General features: G+C 40.6%; 1 protein-coding gene across 1 annotated transcript in view; it reads right to left on the reverse strand.

The window, feature by feature from the left end:
• Positions 1-22,144, reverse strand: part of CPLX1 (complexin 1) — a 35,310-nt gene extending 13,166 nt beyond the window's left edge. Inside the window, exon 1 of the mRNA XM_061343955.1 lies at positions 21,948-22,144. Coding sequence (XP_061199939.1) covers positions 21,948-22,109 — 162 coding nt within the window. The 5' untranslated portion in view covers positions 22,110-22,144. The remainder of the gene's footprint in view (positions 1-21,947) is intronic.
• Between the last annotated feature and the right edge of the window lie 365 nt (positions 22,145-22,509).

Genomic DNA, 22,509 nt, shown 5'->3' on the forward strand with positions numbered 1-22,509 from the left:
TAAGGGAAATAACGAGTGAAGAGAATACAACTGCTCACCACCTGCCGACTGATACCCACCCTGACCCAAGCAGTGACCTAACTCTTCCGCGTAACTGCCCTCAGTCTATGTAGTGGGCGTGCCGTGCTGTGGTATGGAATACCTCTTTGGCTAGATTGGGTCAGGTGTCCTGTCTCTGCTTCCTCCTGGCTTCCCCTCTTCCCTGGCAGAGCATAAGACTCAGAAAGTCCTTGTGACCAAACATTACTAAGCAGCAACTAAAAATATCGGTGTTATCAGCGCTGCTCCCAGGCCAAAGGTCAAAACCACAGCACTGCACCAGCTACAAGAAGGAGAAAAATGACTGCTACTGCTGAACCCAGGACAGATGTCTACCTTCATGAGGACTCAGCAAAGACATTTGAGGCCTGGAGGACATGCCTGATAACCTGCTCCTCTCATTCAAAGCTGTAGTGCAGAGTTGGGACAGCATATGCCCAAAGGAGCATTTTGAGCACGATCTTCCCATTCTATGTGATTTTAACTTTCAAGGCTTTTAAAAAAATTAAAGGGTAGTCTTCAATATTTACTGAAACCAGTTATTTACAATAGCTCATTTAGCTTCCGTGTCTCTTCTGTAAGCAAAACCGATATATGCTGTGAATGCTTTTCCAGTGTGTGGATGTCATGATTACTGGTAATTTACAATTGGCAAAAAACACCTCAGAAGTGTGGTTTTCTTAGGTTTTGTAAGTGCATAATTACAGAATATAAAAAAAATGGATCTCAATACTTCATGAAATACATACCAGATAAACAAAATATATCCTACAGTTTACCATGTTAGTCTTTATGATTGAGTTAAACATTGTTGACATAATTGACCCTATTTACACTGGTGTGAAGATACAAGTCAGAGCTTACTTTCTAATTTTCTGTTCTATTAATGCACTGGAGGTACTGATTTCTAATAGCTATGATTACTCCTTTGTGAGTTAACCACATCCATACCCTTTACCAATTTACATTTTATAAATCCTAAAGGCACTTGGGACATATTTTGTTTATTACTTTGTGTCCTCTGATCATAATATGCATTTAATATAATATTTCTTAATATAAGATTGTGTTTTCAACTGTGAGCTCAAGCTAATTTGATGCTCCTAAAAAGATCAGTACATTCCAATTAACAGTAAGAAAAGTCTTTCAGTGATTTCTCTGTGCAGGGAATCAGGCTTGAGACTGTCTTATTTCTTCTCATACCTATCAAATCAAATAAATTTTACAAATATTATTCTGCTGGTCACTTCAGAGCATTTGCACAGGAGAGTCTATTCTGCCTAGTCTGCCTGGGTCTAAAGTACACGTGCTCTGCTTTTCTCCATATTGCATGCATAGTGTCTCAACCGGATTCCTTTTCTTCTTACAGTATTGTAAATCAGTGAGATTACTTTCTCATGCTGAAAAGCCATGCAGTTAAACAATACAGGAATTCAAGGAACATGTTTTTTTTTCAGATTTGCCATTAAATTTCTGTGTCATCCTTATTGTCTCTTAACCCATCTTTCCTCCTTGTTCTTTGTCATTTCTTTGCCCTTTATGACCACCTATTCAGACCTTCTCCTGCACCATAGAAGTCAGTGGTAGTTTTGCTATTGACTTAAAAAAAAAATCTTCTAGTTTCATCGTTGTTTTGGAAGAAACTCTCCATGTTTGGTTTTTTTTCTTCATCATTGAAATGTCTCTTTATTAATAATAATTAAAAAAAAGCTAAGCTACATGAAAATGAGTTCCAAACAGAAGCTGAGTACATCTGTTTTACTAAAGTTATGACATTCCACTTACACCGTTTTTTCTGCTCACTCTCAACAAGTCGTCATTTCAAGAGCTATTTCAATATTAAAGAGAAAATTTCCTGAGATTAGGCTGTTTCATCAGGCCAAAAACATTTGATTCTTCTGTGAGGAGATGAAATCTCTTTCAAATTGATGTGTTCTCTTCAAAGGTCTTCAACACTTTGTCAGCAACATTTTCTTCTCTGACAATCAGTTGATGGGACTTGCAGAACTATCCACAGCACACATTCTCACTTAACAATTATTTTGCTTCAGATCCCTAATGCTCCATTGACCAAAACTAAGATACACTTTGGACAGTGAGCATAAATTTGTCTAAAATTCCTCCTGCATCTGTGTGTTCCTCTGGGAGAAGGGAATCATTTGGTCCAGGGTGGTTGCAAGTTTTTACTCCCCTCCTTCCCCTCCATCCTGCCAGGAAAGGGGAAAGAAAGAAACCCGAAAACCTTTCAGATTTTATATACCTTGGTGATGCAATTCTGGCAGCATCAATGGCTTAGGGATAGCTAAGTAAAGTGGAGTCATCAGTAAGCAGAGCTGTGCTGCTATCCTAACACCATTCAAAGCACAGTTAAGTGTTCCATTCTTGCCTTTAGCTGTCTGAGAGAATGCAAAACAATTTCCAACTGCAGGGATCATTTTTATCATCAAATGCCTTTTTTCCCTTTATGTTAATTTTTAAATTATTTATGTTTCTAATGAGGTTCAGCAATAGTTCTGAGTAAAGCTGTTATTTTTGAAAGAACTGGATTTGCCCCTATTTTCATCACTGAACCACAGGCTTGATGGCTGAAATGAACTCTCCTCCCCAGAGCATTGTTATTGAAACGTGACAATTCAGGTGATTTTTTCATGACATGCTATTTCTTGATCTTAATCTGGCCAGCAGAAAAGGTAATAGATTTCCTGTTCTTTCTATACATATCTGTCTTTGTCTTCTTAATGAAAATATTCTCTAGGTCTAGGGCCAGGGACTAATCATTCAGGAGACTTAGAAGTTACCTATTTGACAAGCATTCTGTTTGCAAAACCTTAATCCATTTATATACGTATTTACGACTAGCAACTCAGAAATGATGTCATGTCAAGCCTAAGAATGTCCTGTTACAATATGAACCAAACTTCTAACTGTACGCAAGAATCAGTTCAATCTTATTGGTATTACCTTAGCTGTTTTTCTTTTCTGATGTACGCTCCTAACTGGTGTGATCTGTAGTATCCACACCATAGGTCATCAAAGTTTGCTCTTTTCACATCAGAGCTGTTATTTAATATCATCTTTAGCTGTAAATGATGTTTTAAAATTTTCATCTCATATGCATTTTTTGTGTCTCTTGTACACAGAAAAAAAAAAACCCAGTGTCATTAACAGTTGTGCAGAATTCATTTAATAGAAGATCAGTGCTCTTGGAAGTATTCTTTCTTAGTGCACATTTGGTGTCCAGGGAAGCTGTGGTTGCCCCATCCCTGGCAGTGTTCAAGGCCAGGTTGGACGGGGCTTGGAGCAACCTGGTCGAGTGGAAGGTGTCCCGGCCCATGGCAGGGGTGTTGGAACTGAAGCAGCTTTAAGGTTCCTTCTCACCCAAACCACTTTGAGAGTCTACGATTCTATAATTTTATTGCCTTTATCCTGCCAGTTTTGAAGTTCTGCTTCTGCTCTTTTTCTTTCTGTATAAATTCTGGTGCTTTTCATCACCTTGGTTGTATTATTCTTCCATATTTTCTTCATTCCAATGTGTTTTCTGTTTCTAATTCTGATTTTTACTACCTCCAAGACTATCAAGGTGTTTTGTACAATACGGGCATGCACAGGATACAACTTCTTCAGCAGTTTCAGATTATTGTGTTTTCCTGTTTAAATATGATCTTCTAGCTCATTTAGCCCATTACTGTTTTGAGATTTCTAAAGCCACTCAGCAGAAGTAACAAATAGTGGTTATCTGCTTTTTTAAATTTACTTTTGCAAACATATTCATGCCATGATCAGTTGCATCTGAAAATCATCCACCCGTAAGTATTGAGATTGATATCTACTTATCTGTCAACACAAGGCCTACTATAAAATTCTCCATGAAAGCAATACCTCTTGAGCTAGGAAAAATATTTCCAGGGATGCCTTCCCTATTGGCAGGAGCTATGTGACAAAATCCATTTGAGTTGAAGTGTCCCATAAAAAAGATTTTTTTCTACTCTTTCTAGGTAAGTATTTTAGATAGTCAAAGAGCTGGCTGAGCAGTTCTGTCTTGTAAAATAAATAGCAATAGGAGACACCAATTTACAGCCCATCTTGTATGGGAAGTATGAAAGTACTGGTTCAGAAGCATTTGAGATCATTTGCCTCAGAGGTGACTCAGAAAGCACAAATAACTTGCCACATCCAAGGAGGTGTCTGGAATTCCACACATGGTATCAAGGAAGGGCTAACCAGGGTTTAACCTTACAGACTCTCTACCCACTAGTAGAAAAATGGACTCATAGAATCACAGAATCAGCTGGGCTGGAAAAAACCAATAAGATCATCAAGTCCAGCCATTGCTCCAGCACTGCCAAGTCTACCACTAAACCATGTCACCGAAGGTGTTTGAACACTTCCAGGGACTGGAGGCAGCCTGTTCCAATGCCTGACCACCCTTTTGGAGAAGAAATAGTTTCTAATATCCAGTATAAACATCCCCTGCCACAGCTTGAGGCTGTTTCCTCTTGTCCTATTGTTTGTTCCTTGGGAGAAGAGACCAGCCACCTCCTGGCTCCATCCTCCTTTCAGGCAGTTGTAGAGAGCGATAAGGTCCCCCTGAGCCCTCTCTTCTTCAGACTAAACACCTCCAGTTCCCTCAGCCATTCCTCATCCCACTTGTGCTCCAGGCCCTTCACCAGCTCCATTGCTCCTTTTCTGGACCTGCTCCAGCACCTCAATGACTCTCTTGTAGTGAGAGGCCCAGAACTGAACACAGGATTTGAGGTGTGACCTCACCAGTGCTCAGTACAGGGGGTTGATCACTGCCCTGGTCCTGCTGGCCACACTATTGCTGATACAGGCCAAGAAGCCATTGGCCTTCTGCCTGGGGACAATCTGGCTCATGTTCAGCTCCATCAATCAGCACCCCTAGGTCCTTTTCTGCTGAGCAGTTTTCCAGCCACTCTTCCCCAAGCCTGGAGCATTGCACAGGTTTGCTATGGCCCAAGTGCAGGATCTGGCACTTTCTCTTGTTGTGCCTCATAACATTGGCCTTGGCTCATAGATCTAGCCTGTCCAGATCCCTCTGCAGAGCCTTTATGACCTCCCATAGATCAACACTCTGCCCAACTTTGTATAATCCACAAATCTATTGAGGGTGCCCTTGATCCCCTCATCCAGGTTGTCAATAAAGATCTGAATGATCTTGAACAACACTGGCCCCAGTACCAAGCCCTGCGGGACACCGCTAGTGACCAGCTGCCAACTAGATGTGACATCATTCACCATTACTCTTTGGGGTCCGCCATCCAGAGAACACTTTTGTCCCTAGATTCTGGACCACAGGCACAGCAAGGCAGTGGCGTGTTGTCCAAGCTGCTTCCTGGTGCCAGAGCATGGTGGACATATGTGTGTATAGAGCCCAGGGCAGTGGCCAAGCAGGGTGGGCATATTCTAGCTAATCGAGGACAAAGCTGTTTGGCAGAGAACTGGTTTGTATGCAGAGGGCAAAGCAGAGCCAGGAGCTACCCACAAGCAGCCAGGAGACTGCACAGTCATGGAAAAAGCTCATGCTCCTGACTTTACATGGAGTAAAGGAGACCATGGTATCATGGTGTGGAGCACAGCTGTAGGGTACTTTACATCTCAGGTTGTAAGGCTGAGATGCATCACCAAAGCCTCTGTTGTATTAAAGCTCTATCAATAGCATTCCACTCCTGCAGACCATGTCAGACACAAGCCTGCTGTCCAGAATGATGCCAAGGACTAGGAGTGACTGGCAGCTGCACAACTTGCAAAGATCTACTACCATTTGTCCACACATTTTAATTCCTTTTTTTTTTAATGGACAGAATGCTTTTAAATCCTCTGTTTTGTATTTTGGTCCTTTAATTTGCATCAGTTAATGACATGAATTACGCGAAGTTTAAGCTATGACTAAATGACTAGGAGTCAACAGAGGAAATACTGTCAGCTCCATATATGGTAAATATTTCTAACAATGTAAGAAGATACTGTATACAGTATCAGTTTCTGACATTTGACATTTAGTTATAGTTTCAAGGAAGAAAAAATACCTACAGGATATGTGAAAAGCAGTCATGGAGTAGAGAGGCTGGTATGTACTATCAGATAAATCAGAAACAACCATCCCATGCACACATACACAAACAAAACAAGTTAAACTGTCCATACAGAAAACACTGCAAAGCCTCCTACTTGTGCAATATCCATGGCAAAACCTCCTTGCTTTCCATTAAAATTATTCCATTGGTTGAGAACAAAGAATCAGAGCACACCAGCTCTTACAGAAGCAAAAGAAAAGAAAAAATCAGCCTTTAATAAAAAAGATGAAAAATGTTGTGATTAGCATAACAATACCATTGTTCCTGTAGTTATCTGTAAATCTGCATTTAAACAAATTAAATACTGTAGGACATTTCTCTGCAGTTCTAAATAAAATTGTCAGGTATTTTAATTTGTAGCTAATATTTTGTGGCTTGTATTTTGTTTTGTTTCGTTTTGTTGTTTTGGGTTTTTTGTGGTTTTTTTTTTTAAGTGGAAAAAAGTCCATGCATGTATTATCTTGTTTAAGTTATAACTAGCAACCTACTGTGATATTTAATTAACTTAGTTTCTGGTTTTTATTTTTTTGCTCTGAGGGTGGGAGGCAGAAGGTGATATAGAACCCAAATTCAAAAAGGGGCATGGACTCAAAAGAAGCTTGTACCTATTCTTGTTGTTGCCCTGCGATGGTCTTCACAGTGGGGTGGCTCCTGAAATGAATAGTGTATAAGAAGAGATATAAAGCACGTCAAATTTAAGTTCTGCTGTCATCATTAGGATAGCAATCTACAGCAGAAACATTAACAACACTTCTCTGTCACAGGGTACTTTTCTTTTAGCTGTGGTATCATCCTCCTAAAATGTTCTGTCTGGCTAAGGATCCAGACAAGGACCTGCAGGATCATAAACCAGTTTTTCAGGCAGCATGGAGGAAATCACCGAGCAGTCTGTGACTCAGGCCCTGCCGCCTGCCTAGATACCTAACACACACCACATCCTCTGCATGCATCTGGTTTTCATTTCACTTCAGCGTATCTGTATGCCAGTGTCCTCAGGACAGGGATCACACTGACACAAAGTGCATGCTGCCTTTCCCATGCAGGGCTGTGAAGACCAGATGAACCATCTTTCTTCTAGCCCTATCTCAGGCAATTGCTAGAAATAGAAGGCAGGCTGCTTCTTGAGATTAAAATCCTTTTCTCCAGACTACACTAGAGGTGAATTTATTCCTATTCTTACTTCACCTTTTTCACCCTGTAACAAAAGCAATGATATAATTTCTGCTTTAGAAAACATGAGGTTGCTTCCTGGGGTGGTACTTAGTGTGTTTTGCAGACCATAAAGCCATTGCGATGGCGGAATTTTTCCAAGCACTACCCGTAACTACAAGTTAGTTTCTTTCCTTTAAGTTCTCCATTTTTTAGCCAGGAACCATCAAAATTTACCCACAGTGTTCAGGACTATATTGCTTGCAGGACTGGAACTTTATATAGGAAGGGAGCTGTGTTTAAAAGCGCAATCACTAGGAAGTGCATAAATTACCTGATTTAACCAGACTTGTAAAGGCAGTGTTGTGTTTTATTAATCAAAATAATGATAAATCAATCCAGTGTAGCCTTTTGATAGCTCTGCACCAAGTTATAAATCCGTCTGTTTCCACAGGCATCCCACTGTGCAGCTTTCAGTTTGATTTGCCATTCATACTATTAAACTCTTCAGTGTTCCTTTGAGTACAGTAAAGCCAGAGAGACCTGGCATCTCCTAGCAAGACTAGGTGCTTTAATAACTATTATTCCACTTAGTCAACACTTCAGAGCTTTCAGGTTTGATTTTAATTACAGGAGCTGTGACATTTTTAGTATCTTTTAAGCAACTGCCTTACTTCACAATAATGATGCTCTGATTACGAAAGACGGGGGGGACAAGACCTGTGCAGCACTGTTTCAAGATAACTGTACTAGAAGTGCCTAGTTTTGTCCTGGGACATTCCTACCAAACTCCTTCCAAGCTGTGCTTACCTGTCTTTGAACCTTTTATTTCAGGCTTCTTTGACAGATTCATGTACAAAGTTACATTTGCACAACAATGAAGGCCTTAGAATTTTGTTTCTGAGTCATCACTGAGCAAACATAAAGAGATCCTCCTAAAAAAGCAGAGTTATACTTTGTGTTAAAAGCCTGCAGGGTATATGCATGAGGTGTGGGAATGAATTTCATGCTGTTTGGTGGTATCAGGACAGAAAGTGCCTTGCCATTTCCCTGTACCTGAATTGCCCTCCACCTCAGTAAATCAATAGCTGATTGCTCTACTCCATTTCACATCAGGTTCAGGAGAAACTGATGAATTTATGTATTTAGTTTTCAAACAAAAACCTGTAATTTATTTCTAAACAACTTCAGGCCACTAGAGGAAAACAGTCCATGTCAGTCAAATAAATCATTTTATTAAGACTGAAGTACACCTTTTAAATTTCTGGGCATGCTTACTAAAAGCAGGCAACTAATCTCTCTTGTGTTTATGCCAGTGCTCTTATTTACACCGCTCTGTTGTGAAGACATTTGCCAGGATACATGTTGTAGAAACAGGCAAGGAGGAGCTTAGTAAAACTTCTTAAAATATATAATGTCACTGCGCCTAAAACCTTTCACTGAATAAGTTTTATCAAGGGTATGATTAGATACCTCTGTTAAGCAGATTTAAATTATTTTAAGGGGTTCAAAGGCTATGTTACTGTTGGATATTTGCTCTTGTTACCTGTCATGTGATACCTCCAACATTCATGTGTTCATGTGGATCATTAAACTGAAAAGAAGACAGAAGGATTTAAAGCAGGTCAGTTCCTATTTTTGACACCATGTGGGAGTGCTGAATCTCTAAGACAAAACACCCTGTCTTCCTTCCTGAGGAAGGAAGCCTGATGCCTCTCTAATTGCTCTCAGTAGTCAAAGATCACAGGTTTGCTCTTGAGAAGTAGATGCATTTTGCAGGAAGAAGCTGCCATTTGAAAACCCAGGGCCAGTCAGTGGAAGGAGAAGAACACAGTCTTGTTTATTTTAATGTTGTGGTTTTGTTTCTGGGGTTTTTTTGTTTATTGGTTTGTTTTGGTTGGTTGGTTGGTTGGTTTTTTGTTTTGGTGCTTTTTGGGGTTTTTTGGCATTTGTGAGGCAAGCAGGGATAAAAGTGCTGGGGACATGAACTGACCATTTCATGTTAACAGCACAAGTGAACAGCCAGAAGGGCGGAAGAGAAAAATGCTGGTGTGTTGAGTTCTCCCATAACCTATGACTGCTTTTGTCAACCAGATTCAGTCAGAGATTCTTGCCAAAAATTCCAGTGAACAGACCTGTGAGCCCAGCCTCTGGACGGTGCAGAGTACCTTTTACACAGATGCTAATGTGACACTCTTAGAGTGAGAGGCAGATTGTGACTGGTATAAGTGACAGGCCTTTCACTTTGACACTCACTGAGCCTGTCAAACAAGGCGGAGTGCTAAATCTCTCAGAAAATGAAATCTTAAAATAGGAACTATGCACACCTCTCAGGAGAAGGACACTCCAGAGGAGTTCTGAGCCAGTCAGATTCCTGTCCTTTCTCTCACCATGTCAGATGCCCTGCAGGAACAGTGATATCCCTATCTTTGGTCATAGGCTGGAAGTTTTTCAGTTGAGATTCTCCCACTGCATATCCAAAGTGAGTCCTGAAGCACCCCCTACCTCCCTCCAACCTCCAAATACACACCTGTCATATGGCACCACAGAATCAGCTTAAACCTCTTGCCCAGTACTCAGTCTGAATGACAGAAGAGTGACTGTTCATCTAAAAGCAGACCAGTGTTTTTCTATTTGTTTTTGTTTGCAGATCACCCTTCCTTAGAAAATCTCCTAGAAGAGGAACAAATTCTTTCACCATACATTGAAATTTAACAGCACATTATAGAATCATAGAATTACAGACTGGTTTAAGTCAGAAGGGACCTTAAAACTCATCTAGTTCAAGTCCCCTGGAACAGGCAGGGACAGCTTCCGCTAGACCAGGTTCAAGACCCATCCAACCTAGCCTTGAACACTGACAGGGATGGAACATTCACAGCTTCCCTGAGCAACTTGTTTCGGTGCCTCATCACCCTCACAGCAAATTACTTTCTTTTGCAACAGCCTGTAAGAAATAATGAGGCTGTAAGAACACAGCCTCATCCTTCCCCTACATTGAAAAACATTGGTTTGAGGATCAGATGATATCTTTTCAAACACCTTTAGAGACATAAATCAGCAGTATTCTCACTGTCCAAGTCAGACTTCCTCAGCAAGAATTCGATCTAAAGCTTCCCATGTGGCTCTTAATTTGATCTGTGATCCTCAGTTCCTCCTCTGGAATCTGTTTCCTTTCTCAAGATGGGAGAAAGAGAGAAAAAAAAGAGCAAAACCACCCATCAAGACCGAGACTATTCCAAGAGCTTATACAGGTTATTGTCTCCTCTATCAGAAGAGACAGCATAGTTAGGAGTCAGAGCTGGCTCTTTAAATTAGAAAAGACAGACTTGCAAAGGCTGGAAGACTACCTGGCACATGCACAGAAGGCATTGGTGTTTTATTTCCTGACTTAAAAGCACTGTCACACTTTCAGGGGTTAACTAAATTAAGCCTGCTTTGTTAAACATCACAAGACTGACAGGGCTTTGTGTAAAGTCAAGAAACTGTTCTCTCAGATTTCCAGAAGGATCTGCACTGTGTCCAAAGCTTTCTGAAGATCTGAGCATTCCGCAAAAAAAAAAAAAAAAATTCTATGTTTCTGCTTTAAATCTTCTCATTCACTTCCCCTGTCAGAGCTGGCAAGGAGCAAAACGACTGTGAAGAAGAGCTGTAGTAGTAGCAATGAGGTATGGATTGAAGAATATCTTAGAAGCTTTGCTCTCCTAAAACTCAACTGCAGATCAGAATTCAAGCCACAGATTTGAACCCCATCTAGAGCTAAAACCCCCCATGCTATATGAAACTAACTGAAAGTGGGCAGGGACAGAATAATCTTCTCATTTGTTGACTGCAGAAAGTGAAGGTACTATCCTTCACCCCATCGAAGGCAGTTTACTAGCTTCTTCCCCACTAAATCAACCTCATACCTGCTGCAAATTACAGTGCATGGAAATCTGTTATTACAACATCAGAGCAAAGAAAACATGAAGAAAGCAAGTGAAAATTTTCTAGCCTGTAGCTGGACTAAGCACACAGACATATTGAAGCTGATCCTCTGCAATACGGTTCTGCCACTCCTACCTTTGCTGGCCAGGTTTACAATTTAAACTGGCAGGTTTTACCTGTAACATCTTCAGTGATATAAACCAGTCATCTGAGAAAAGAAATGAATGTTCTTAGCACTACCCACCTGTCAGCCACCAGGGATTCATGAGAAATACCAAAACATCACAAAAACTTGGCACTTACTAGGAGTGGACCATGCAAACCCTCCACTCTTTTCCCAGCTTAACTGTATGCAACAAGCATACATGGGGAATAGAGACACACAAGAGGGAAAAGTCACACAACTACCACAAGCAAAGCACACCCCAAACTTCATCACCCTGTCCAATGCATGAAGTCAGATCTGGCCTCTTATCAGCTCTTCTTTCAGCTAGGTGGGGTGACTAGTTCTCCCTGACAGTCTTAAATCCCAGCTGATGAAACTGAAAGCAATGTCAGAACAGATGCAGAGCTTCATAGTGAGACTGACACAAAGTCACATCTTGCTTTAAGGAAGCAGCAGCATTTCAAAGGCAGAGCCTGGCTCTGATGACTCTTAGGAGGAAAGAATGATGAGCTGAGCCATGAAGACACCTGGCTGCATTCTTAAGCAGGCTCCACTGGTCTCATTAATTGCTGGTAAGTTATCTGATCATCCAATATTCAGATAACAAACCACCAATATAAAAGATATAATGTGGCTAATGCCTGATTTTAAGTAGTAATGGGGCTCTTTGGCTGCAGCAAAAAAAGGAACAGACCTTCAAATACTGTTTGGTGACCCTCACAGTCCTTGAATTGGTTTAACATAAAAAACAAGCAACAACTGTACGAGCTCTCCCCCACATTTGTGATTGTTAATCTAGGGGGAAAAGAAATTGTTAGATGACAAAATTGTGAAACTGTACATATTACATGCAACAGTACTTTCTCCTTTAGTTTAATGTCACTCTCTGCGTTTCGGGGCTGACACCAGCAGCATGATCCAGGACAGAACTGTCTACCTTGAAAGATGAGGTGAATCGAGAGATTTAGAGACAATGTGTTAGAAAAAACTCAGAGATCCTTCAGCCACTTGGCCAAATTTTATACCATCCTGACTGAGGGGTTTTTCCAACAAGGAAAGAAAGTTGTATTCCTCAAAACAGCAAAGCAGCAAATAAGCTCTTCTGCCACTCAATGCAACTAGGGGCATTCATGTCTTTGTTGGGATTTAGCCAAGAAATTAGTCCATTTGATTTTGCCTCTACTACTTAAAGTAATTCCAAATGGAAGACTGTTGGCATGGTAGCCACTTCTGGAGACCGGTAGCAATGGGGACGTGATTCATACAGGCTCTGGGATGTTCTTAGCTTCTAAGTCCTAAACTTCTGTTATGGACTGCTCCCTGTGGAGGTTTCTGGGAGAAACCCCATTTACACAAAGATTAGATTATCCCTAGGCCTCCAGCTCAGGAAATCAGTTTCTTACTCAACCATTGCATGATTTGGGGCAAACTGCTCAATTTCTCCACCTGTAAATCACAAGCAGTAATGCTAAGTAAAATGTAATAATAATAAAAACATTAATTAAATTATATATTTAACATAGAATTTATTTTCATAGAATCCTAGAATGGATTGGGTTGGAAAGGACCTTAAAGCTCATCTAGTTCCAACCCCCTGCCTCAGGCAGGGATACCTTCCACTAGACCAGGTTGCTCCAAGCCCTGTCCAACCTGATCTTGAGCACTGACAGGGATGGGGCAGCCACCAACTTCTTTGGGTAGCTTCTTCCATGAGGTCTCTCATGGACTTCCTCTAGCTGTGGACTGCTCATGGTGTCAAGTGAATGCACACTGACACCAAAACTGGAATGAAGTAGGGCTTTGTCTGTGATGCAGACATTCCCTTTGCATTAATATTCTCCTACATGCAATGAAAAAAAAAAGTCTGAATAAATAAAATCTATTCAGACTTTCTCAACATACATTTCTCTGTGTGTACATGCTTGTTTTCGTATAATAATGATGTTCTGTAGCAATAAAGCAGTGGTTCCTAGATGACACATTCTTGCTCTGCAATGTAATCAGTCTATCCTAGCTCTGAAAAAAAAGGATAGCTTCAGAAACAGCAAAGTACAAACAAAACAGAGAGAGAGAGAGGGAAAGGGAGTGTGCACTGTGTGATCAGACAATAAATTACAAATAGTTGTTGCCTTCTCACCTTTCTTATCCTCTGGGTGGTAACATAAATAAGTAACTGATGGGGTGAGAGAGGGCTGTCCTGAAGAGTTCCCTATTATGAGACTAGAATAATAAGTCAATTAAAATTGTTGCATATTAGTTTCCAAACAGATCTTCTGGCAACGTCGCACTCTGGTCTGAGGGACAGAAATGCAGCTTAGTCTGTGAGGTAGTAGAACAGCACCAGCAATGTCTGGTTATTCAGACACAGATTCCCCGTTGCAATGGTACTGGAAGAGAACTTGAAAAAAAGAGCGTTTGTTGGCGTTCACATTTCTTGTCTTTCCAAGTAGGTGAGACAAATGCTTTGAGTTTTGATAAGTCACAGCCAGGAAGGCATGAGATACTATTCAGATGTCCTTCATAGCTGAACTCCAACACTAATCTGTATGTTATTTGCTTCTATTTATTTTACGTAAAGTGCTGAGTGGGTGAATCTGCTCAGCACCATGACAGCAACGTACACAAGTTTTGCCAGCCAGTTCAGCAGAACAAAAGTTATTGAAGTGAGGATTTCAGCTGAATGACTCTACAAGGTGCCCTAGCCAGTGCGTAACAGTAAAAAATTCTGCACTTGAGGAGACATTTCAGTAACTCTAGAAGCATCACCCAGTGGGATCTCGATAGTGAGTATCCAAAGTGACATCTACTGGTATAGATCTGGATTAGCATGAAAAATAGAAACGAAGTTAGAGCAAGGCAGAGCTGCGGAAAGAAGATGACTAATGAGCCCCAAAAGATATTAGTGGGAAAATCAGAGGCTGGAAACTGATCCTGCTGAGTTCTGCTAAATAACTGAACCTTTAACTATCATGGAGCAGATGAAAAAGATGTCAGCTTGCTTCTGAGCTCCAATGGTTTGGTAATGGTGCCTCCCTTTTCTAAACTTGAAAATTGCTGAAAGCTACAGAGCAGAAAGGAATCCACACAACTTGTCCCATCAGGGAAGTTCTGTTAGTTTAATGTTAAGAAATAAGACCTGGCACACACATACTTTTATTAGACCATATAGAGAATTTTGTACATGTAGGTGGCTGGATTCACAAAGACCAAGATATGTTGCATTTCCTGGGATTTCTGAGAGAATATAAAGATGAAACTACAGAGGTTAGGTAGAAAGATTCCCTAAAATCACTCTGAAGATGACTGTGGCTAAGTATGGCTTTGGAGGTCCTTAGCAGGTACATTGATCCCTGTTTCATGCTGAAAAGCACATCGGAGAAGGCACCATTCTGTCTCTAAACTCCCAAGAGACACTGCTGTGCTTAGGCATACCCATCTATCTTTGTTAACCTTTGTCTTTCTAGTTGTGCTTCATTTTACTGGAGGGGACCAGTTTGTTCACCTTTTTACAAAAGACAGTCACTGCCTCACAGACAAGGGGACTTCTTTGATATACAAAGCAGAAAATTATATATGGCTGGAATTTTCAAAGGTTGAAAGTGTTAGAGAAGTGGGTGATCTAGTAAAACCTCGAAGTGCTGTAGTCCGGAAACAAGTTTGATGCTAAATAACTGTTCTCTAAACTATCAAGAAAACTGTTCTGGAAATTCAAGAATCCAGATGAAAGGCAACACAGGCCAGTCCAAGACATCCTTGCATACAACTGGTTTGGGTAACAAGTTCTGGCAGAAGGTCAGAAGTCTAGTCCAGGTCAAATCACTTTACACATTTGAATGTCCCCAAATATCAGCATGATCATGATCTGTGGCTATGGTGCTCTCAATCACCCAGCAAATGTCCTTTCCTTCTTCCAACTCTGATTGGGCTTAGAATCATAGAATCATAGAATGATTCGGGTTGGGAAGAACCTTAAATCAACTACTTCCACCCCTCCTGCCACATGCAGGAACACCTTCCACTAGACCATGTTGCTCTAAGCCTCATCCAAACTGGCCTTGAACCCTGCCAGGGATGAAGCATTCACAGCTTGCTTGCCCAACACATTCCAGTGCCTCACCACCCTCACAGTAAAGAACTTCTTCCATACATCTCACCTAAATCTCCTCTGTTTAAGTTTAAACCCATTACCCTACCGCTACAATCCCTGCATGCTTGTAGGCCCCCTTCAGATCCTGAAAGGCTGCTATGAGATCTTCACGCAGCCTTCTCTTCTCCAGGCTGAACAGCTCCAATTTTCTCAGCCTGTCTTCATATGAGGGGTGTTCAAGTCCCCTGATTATCCTCATTGCCCTCCTCTGGACCTGCTGCAATGATTACTCCAGGTTCCACTGTGCTCAATAACCAGTGAATTGATTGTCTGGAGCACAGTAAACACCACAAGACAGTGCCTTTGCAGCGTTCTTCACCCAGAACAGACTATGATTTAATTGCTACAAAGAGTGTATTTTTCTCTGTGTCATCATCACTGGTACCATGACTGCTCCCACCTACTCCAGAGCTCACTTCTTGGAAGGCACAATCTTATCTCCAACTTGCAAAGCCTCATACCAGGAAGGTCATAGCCAGGCCTAATGCTTTCTAATAGCCAGAAGGCCTGTGACCCAGTTGTAAACATTCCTTATTCTACAGCATAAATTTTTTCTTCACTGAAAAAAATAAAGGAAGTATTTAAGGATTTATTTATTTATTTAATTAATTTTTTTTTTATCCTGAATTTCCAAAAGACACTGTGGAAGCAGAGGAGTCATGTTAATTGATACCTCTTCATCTGTGCAATGCATACATTTTAGTCCCTGAAAATCCATTTTAAGGTCCACACACTGAACAGTAGCCACAGGTCCATTTTATTACAAGTGCTAAACATAAATACACATCACTGGTTTATTATCAATGATTAAGAAGGGAAGAGACCAGACAGAATGCTTCTGTTCACTGAGATATTAATCCTGTCATTTGAATTACAGAACATGATTTGTTGCTGAGGAAAATCTTTTGTTTTGACATGCAAAGAATACAAATACAATTTTTGCACTTTTTTTCAGTTGCTGATATGTCTCCAGTAAAAATGTACTATATATATTTCTTCCTCACAAGGAAGGCTGCATGTTCAAAATTACATTTATTAAGGCAGTGAAAATTTATTCCTTTGTACAGGAGTTTTTAAAGCCCTTGGTAATATCTGCATCTGAAGTTAAGACACAAATGAAACATCCCATAGATGCAGTAACACCAAAGAGTTTTGCTAACAGTGTGAAGCTGTTTTTACATCAACAAAGTTTTACCAAAGTTAAGTTTGCACTCCTGAGCTTGAAGCTTAGTTTCAAAGGTCTGATATTGCTGTGAAACAGAGTCAATTCACATTCTGGTATTTTTCCTGCCTTTAGACAGGATTTTCACAGCTATGCACCAATTATATATAAAAATATGCAAATGATATATGAACAGTAAATAATTAATTCATGTTGCATGTTGATTATCTCACATAAGGATCTAGGACTACAGCTATAAATCCTGATTGCTTTCTTGTCTGAGTGGTTTAGTGCCAAAAGTGAGTTCAGCCATCAGATATAAAAAATAAAAAATAATAAAAAAAGAAAAATGTATCATTATGAAAACTTTTTCCTACTGGGAAAAGCACAGGTTTAACCTAGGACATCTCCCAGTGCCAGCTACCCAAATGCTCTCACTTTTCTAGAAGTAAGTTCCAGTAGCACCTTCTTTAAACAGTGAAAGACCTGGAAATTACATGTCTTAAATACCTATAAAGAACTGAATAGCTTTCACAGTTTCCCTGGAAAATTCCAGATGCTTCAGAGACTCTTACTGCCCAACCATATTTGAAAGCTTTTAAAGGCCCCATAAGAAAAATGGGAAAAAATAATGGCACACATCGAGAGGCAGAAGGACTCACACTTTAAGAGAACAAGGACTGCACATTCTCCCGCAGTGTGATATGCTGCATGCAGGAGCAAACATCAAACACCAGACTTCACTATTTCCTTATTGCCAGCAAAGGGATAAGGAAGTCCTGAGCATCTTTTACTGTGCCATACATGCTCACTGATGCAACAAGATGTTAACATTTTTCTGCCCTCAAGGCTTCAGTCACATAATGACCCTTCTGCCTTTGTACTTTGTAAACAGGAGAAAATCAACAAGACCCTTTGTACCCCACCAAGATAAATCTCACAAGAAATCATGCTTAGGATGAGCTCATCACCTATGTTAAGTGAAAGCATTTCAATAATAGCAGCAAAGAATTAATCTCTCAAATGAGGGAATTCATTATTTTACCATCAGAATTTTGATACTGCATAATAAATGAGCTTGAGAACAACATTTTAAGGCATGGCAGAGATGAAATACTGAATATCTGCTTATTAAGGAAACAGTTGACCTCCTTTTGTGCAATGGGAGAGCTGAAGTTCCTGGAAGCATAAACGTATGACCATATAATTAAGCACTGTGCCACAATCTTTACACAGCACACAACAGTGTCAGTTACAATTGTAGAAACAACCTTAATTCTTCCAGCACTTGAATTTTCCGTTTGACATCTTTCCATACTTCTCATGCAGATTTCATGCTCAACTTGGAGGGCAGGAATCCTTATTAGTAGAAGTAAACTTTTGCTTTATTCCTCACAACACGTAAGGCTGGTCAAAGACACGATGGGCCAGAGACACTTTCCTCTTTTACTTTGAGAGCTGAGTATACAGTACCTACTGAAGCAGTTCATGCTCCATCTCAAGTATGGCCTAAATCCAAACCTGAATTCTGTCTTGAAGCCAAGACATTTGGAGAGAGGACCATGCTAACATCCTTTTTGGTTGAAACCCACCTTTGTAAAGACAGCCTTGAGTTCTTGGTACTTTTCAGCCTAGGCTGAGCAATGCTGACTCTCTAAAGCATGTGTAAGATTTCCAAGAAGCCAAACTACAGGCATTGTTTCACTAGCAGCCAAGATGGGTAGAGTGTTAATTACAGAGCATGTACTAGGGTTCTTTTAGGCCTTGGCTCTGTCACACTGATGGAAAAAATTAATCATGTAAATAAGTAATCATGGATCATTACATGAAGGAAGCAGTTAGCTTTTGCTGCTGAGGTGTGCAGGTACATAACACAAACAAGGTCATCTGTTTATAGAAGGCAGTATTTCCCCTAGGAGCACTGGAGACTGCACTGGTGGTTGCTCTAGATGTTGAGCTGATAGTATTATTAAGGTAACAGATACTAGCTATCCACAACCTCACCACCAGGATGCTAGCAACAATACCTGTCCTACCAGGCAGAAGGGCACTGAAGGATTCTTGGCAGGAGTGTTGAGATCCCGAGCCCAGATCAGCTCAGAAAGCAAGCTGCATATATGCATCTGGAGGTAGAAGGAAGCTGGAGTACACACCAGTTATACTTTCAGTCCATTTTCAGTATCAGATGCTGGACTTTATTATTGGGTAGGAGCTGGTCCATATATTTCAAAGTGTCATGTCCAAATGTCATCCTTAAAAATTCATTTACAAATGAAAAAGGAAAAAAAAAAGATTGTTGTATAATTCATAGAATCACAGAATCAACCAGGTTGGAAAAGACCTTTAAAATCACCATGTCCAACCGTTGCTCCAGCACTGCCAAGGCCACCACTAAGGGCCCATCTACACAGTGTGTGAACACTTCCAGGGACTGTGATTCCACCACTGCCCTGGGCAGCCTGTTCCAATGCCTGACCACTCTTTTGGGGAAGAAATTGTCCCTAACATCCAGTCTAAACCTCCCCGACACAGCTTGTAGCCATTTCCTCTCATCGTATCACTTGCTCCTTGTGAGAAGAGACCAGCCAGCTCCTGGCTCCATCCTCTTTTCAGGTAGTTGTAGACAGCGGTAAGGTCCCTCCTGAGCCTTCTCTTCTCCAGACTAAACAACCCTAGTTAAATTCATTCTACCCTTTTCCAAAGTAATTTCTGTGCCAAGCTGCCATGCTGGGCTAGGGAAATACTTATCTCGATTTAACACACTGGATTTAAAACCTGAAGTTAGCATGTGCTAACTATGTGCACAGATACCAGACAGAATCTCTTTTTCAGTTTTCTCCTTCCCTATATTTCTATTTTTACAGGAGTTGGTGGAGAAATTAAGGTAATCTTTAAATAGACAAGTAATGGAGGAAATAATCTAGCCCTTTTTTCTATTATTTCAACATTTGTTTCACATTTCTAGCCACCAGTACTTGGAGACAGAGTCTTGTGTATCTTCAAATCCACCTTTTTGTCAGGACAAAGTAATTGCCTTCTTTCACAGATCTCTCAAAATTAAAAAAAAATAAAATTAAAAAAGTCTTTAAAACCCAATAGAGCTCCTTTCTATGTCTTTATCCATCTTTTCTAATGCTGAAGAAAGCAACTTCATCTTTCAAATGCATGCTACCTGGGATTATCCCCAAGAGAAAGAGAACCATGGGAAACTAAGCAGTGTTTTTGCAATGCAGGTGCACTCCCCAAAACAGGAATTCCTGTTGATAATCTCAAAAATTACCCACCACATCACTAAAAAAGCTTTCAATGCCTGTTCCAATCCAGAGATTTCAATGAGGTGAAATAAAATTGCTGCGAGTATCCCTGTTTATTCCCTCTTCACAGCCAGCCAGTTGCCATATGGCTCAAGAGTCAATCCATTTTCAAGAGCCTTCACCACTCAGTACTTAGCCTGACTCAGCAAAATCAAGATAGCTGACAGTATCCCAGTGAAATCCCCATTGGCTGCATGTTTCATCTAAGCTCAGGCTATGTGCATCTTACACATGAAGTTGTGAATTCTGGTATGGATCACCTTGGATTTGTAACAGAGCGCATCCCAGATTTTTTAAATGCTTTTACAGCAGTTTGCCCAACAGAAAGAAAGCTTCATCTTCTTCTGGGAACCCTTCAGTGATCCACCAGAAGAGACAGTGACCAGTGAAAACAGGACATCAGGCCATCTTCCTGCAACCCAGAAATTACTCTTTTTTTCACCCCTCATTTTTAATGCAGACCTTTGTTATTGCTTAGAAACAGTTCAACTTATAAACTTACATTGAACATATACTGCACACATTGATATTTTTATATTTATCTATTATTCTAGATACTTACTCATACATTATGAAACAACAAGTTCTGATCAGATAGAGGTTCTGTGTCTGCCTGGTAGCCATTACCCTCTTTTAAATGACCATATGAATACCTTTCTCTGGCATTGTCATACTTAGATAATTCCCTGTAAGTACTTTTTGTTTTTTTAGAAGTGTAATCCAGAAGTTCTTTATTTGCTGAACAATCCTTAATTTCTTTTTACAAGATGCACTATGCCATCACAATTCATCCTTGACCTTTCTTTCTTTGTGAATCATAAAGATTGTGTCAGAAGTTTGACCCAATGCAGACACAGTTTTGTTTGTGGACAGCCTCCCTGAGCTCTTTAATGAGATTCTGAAGCTTTCTCCCAGACATTTTCTTGGGGCACTCTAAGCTGTGCAGTGGTAGGCCCTGCACAGGAAGCACGTCTTATACTGACCAGGACTTCCTCATTCTGTCTACAGGTATTTCCTATTGTTCTTTGTCATATGACACAAGTCAACACACAGGTATTCATCGTCAGAAACATTTCCATCCAATCATTACCCACATTTCTTTCAAAGTTCTCTGAGCTCCATGACCTCTTTTTATAAAACTATATTATTATAAAAAGACAATTTTGACCCTGTCTTGAGGATGAGGCAGCAAAACTGCCTTCTCCCTCCACACATCAATCACTAAAAGCTTATGTATGGTAACAATGGGGTCAGCCACCTTATATCTAGCTAATTTCTCTAGTAAAGGTTTGTTTTCTACATTTCAATCTTTTTCTCAGTCCTCACATTTTTTCATTTCCTTCTCACACATTGTGTCATTACAAGAACACCATCAACTCAAGCAGAAGAGAGTGCTTGCCAACAGTTAAGTCCCTCAGATAAGCAAAACTTTCTTTCAGATGAATCAATTCCCTGTGAGTAGTGGAAGCCGAGGTATGAAAACTAGAGCAGATTTGTCACCTGTCAGCACAAAGAAAGCCTTGGAAACAATACAAAAGATACTTGGACTGTGTCTCTCAGAAACACACTGAATTAAGACTTGTCTTATACACCAGAAATCTAAGCTTGGAAAGCATCCTCAAAAGGACAGAGAAGCTTCTAATATTTAAAATAATGTGAGCATTTAATATATTATGGAAAAAATTAATAATTTTTCTCCCCTCATCATCAACTATTTCAACTTTACAGGGTTTTTCTGTATGGGAGGTGTGTTTAAACCTCCCATACAGAAGGGACAGAGTTCGAGGGACAGTGCACAAGATTAGAAAGTTCAGTATGGTGAAGAAATTACCTGTCTGTATGGAGGTACTCAGGGAACTGGTTTCAATTAAGCTGTAAAGCTGAAACCTGTAGTTCTCCACTGAGCATTATGAGATGCCCAGTGTGTGTTGAAAGCCAGATCCCTTACCTTGTCTCGAATCCCTTGTCTCATAACTTCTCTTTCAGCCTCCATCTTGGCATATTTGGCTTTTCTCTCTTCCTCTTGTTGCCTGAGAGCTTCCTGTCGTTCCTCTTCTTTCTTGGCAGCATCTGGGTCTTTCTCCTCATCCCCACCCAGCATCTTCCCCATGTCTTTGGTAGCCCCTAGAGAAAGCACAAGACAAAGTCAGCCCTGTAAGCATGTGGGAAAACCACCATGATTCCAGCTATTTCCTTCCCCATAGACAGGACCTCCTTCTGCTGGAAATGTTTATCCTTCCACTGTGGGAGAGGCACAGTCCATACAGAAGCAGGGTATAGCTAGTGCACCCAGTCTCACCAGGTGTGTTACCTGGTACTGGTGTGAGAAGCAGGGCTGCAGGAGAAAGACACTGCATCTGTAGACTTGCATGAAAGCAGCATAATCAGTTTGCAGTCCCGAAATGGGTAAGCTGCCATCCACATGATGTTTTCACTCCATCAGCTCAGCCATAAAATCTTAGAATGGTTAGGGATGGAAAGGACCTTAAGATCATCTAGTTACAACCCCT

Source organism: Neopsephotus bourkii, unplaced genomic scaffold (genome assembly GCF_033783945.1).
Source record: "Neopsephotus bourkii isolate Nb327-2 ecotype Australia unplaced genomic scaffold, CSIRO-AGI_Nbou_v1 NB_1837, whole genome shotgun sequence".
Taxonomy (NCBI): domain Eukaryota; kingdom Metazoa; phylum Chordata; class Aves; order Psittaciformes; family Psittacidae; genus Neopsephotus; species Neopsephotus bourkii.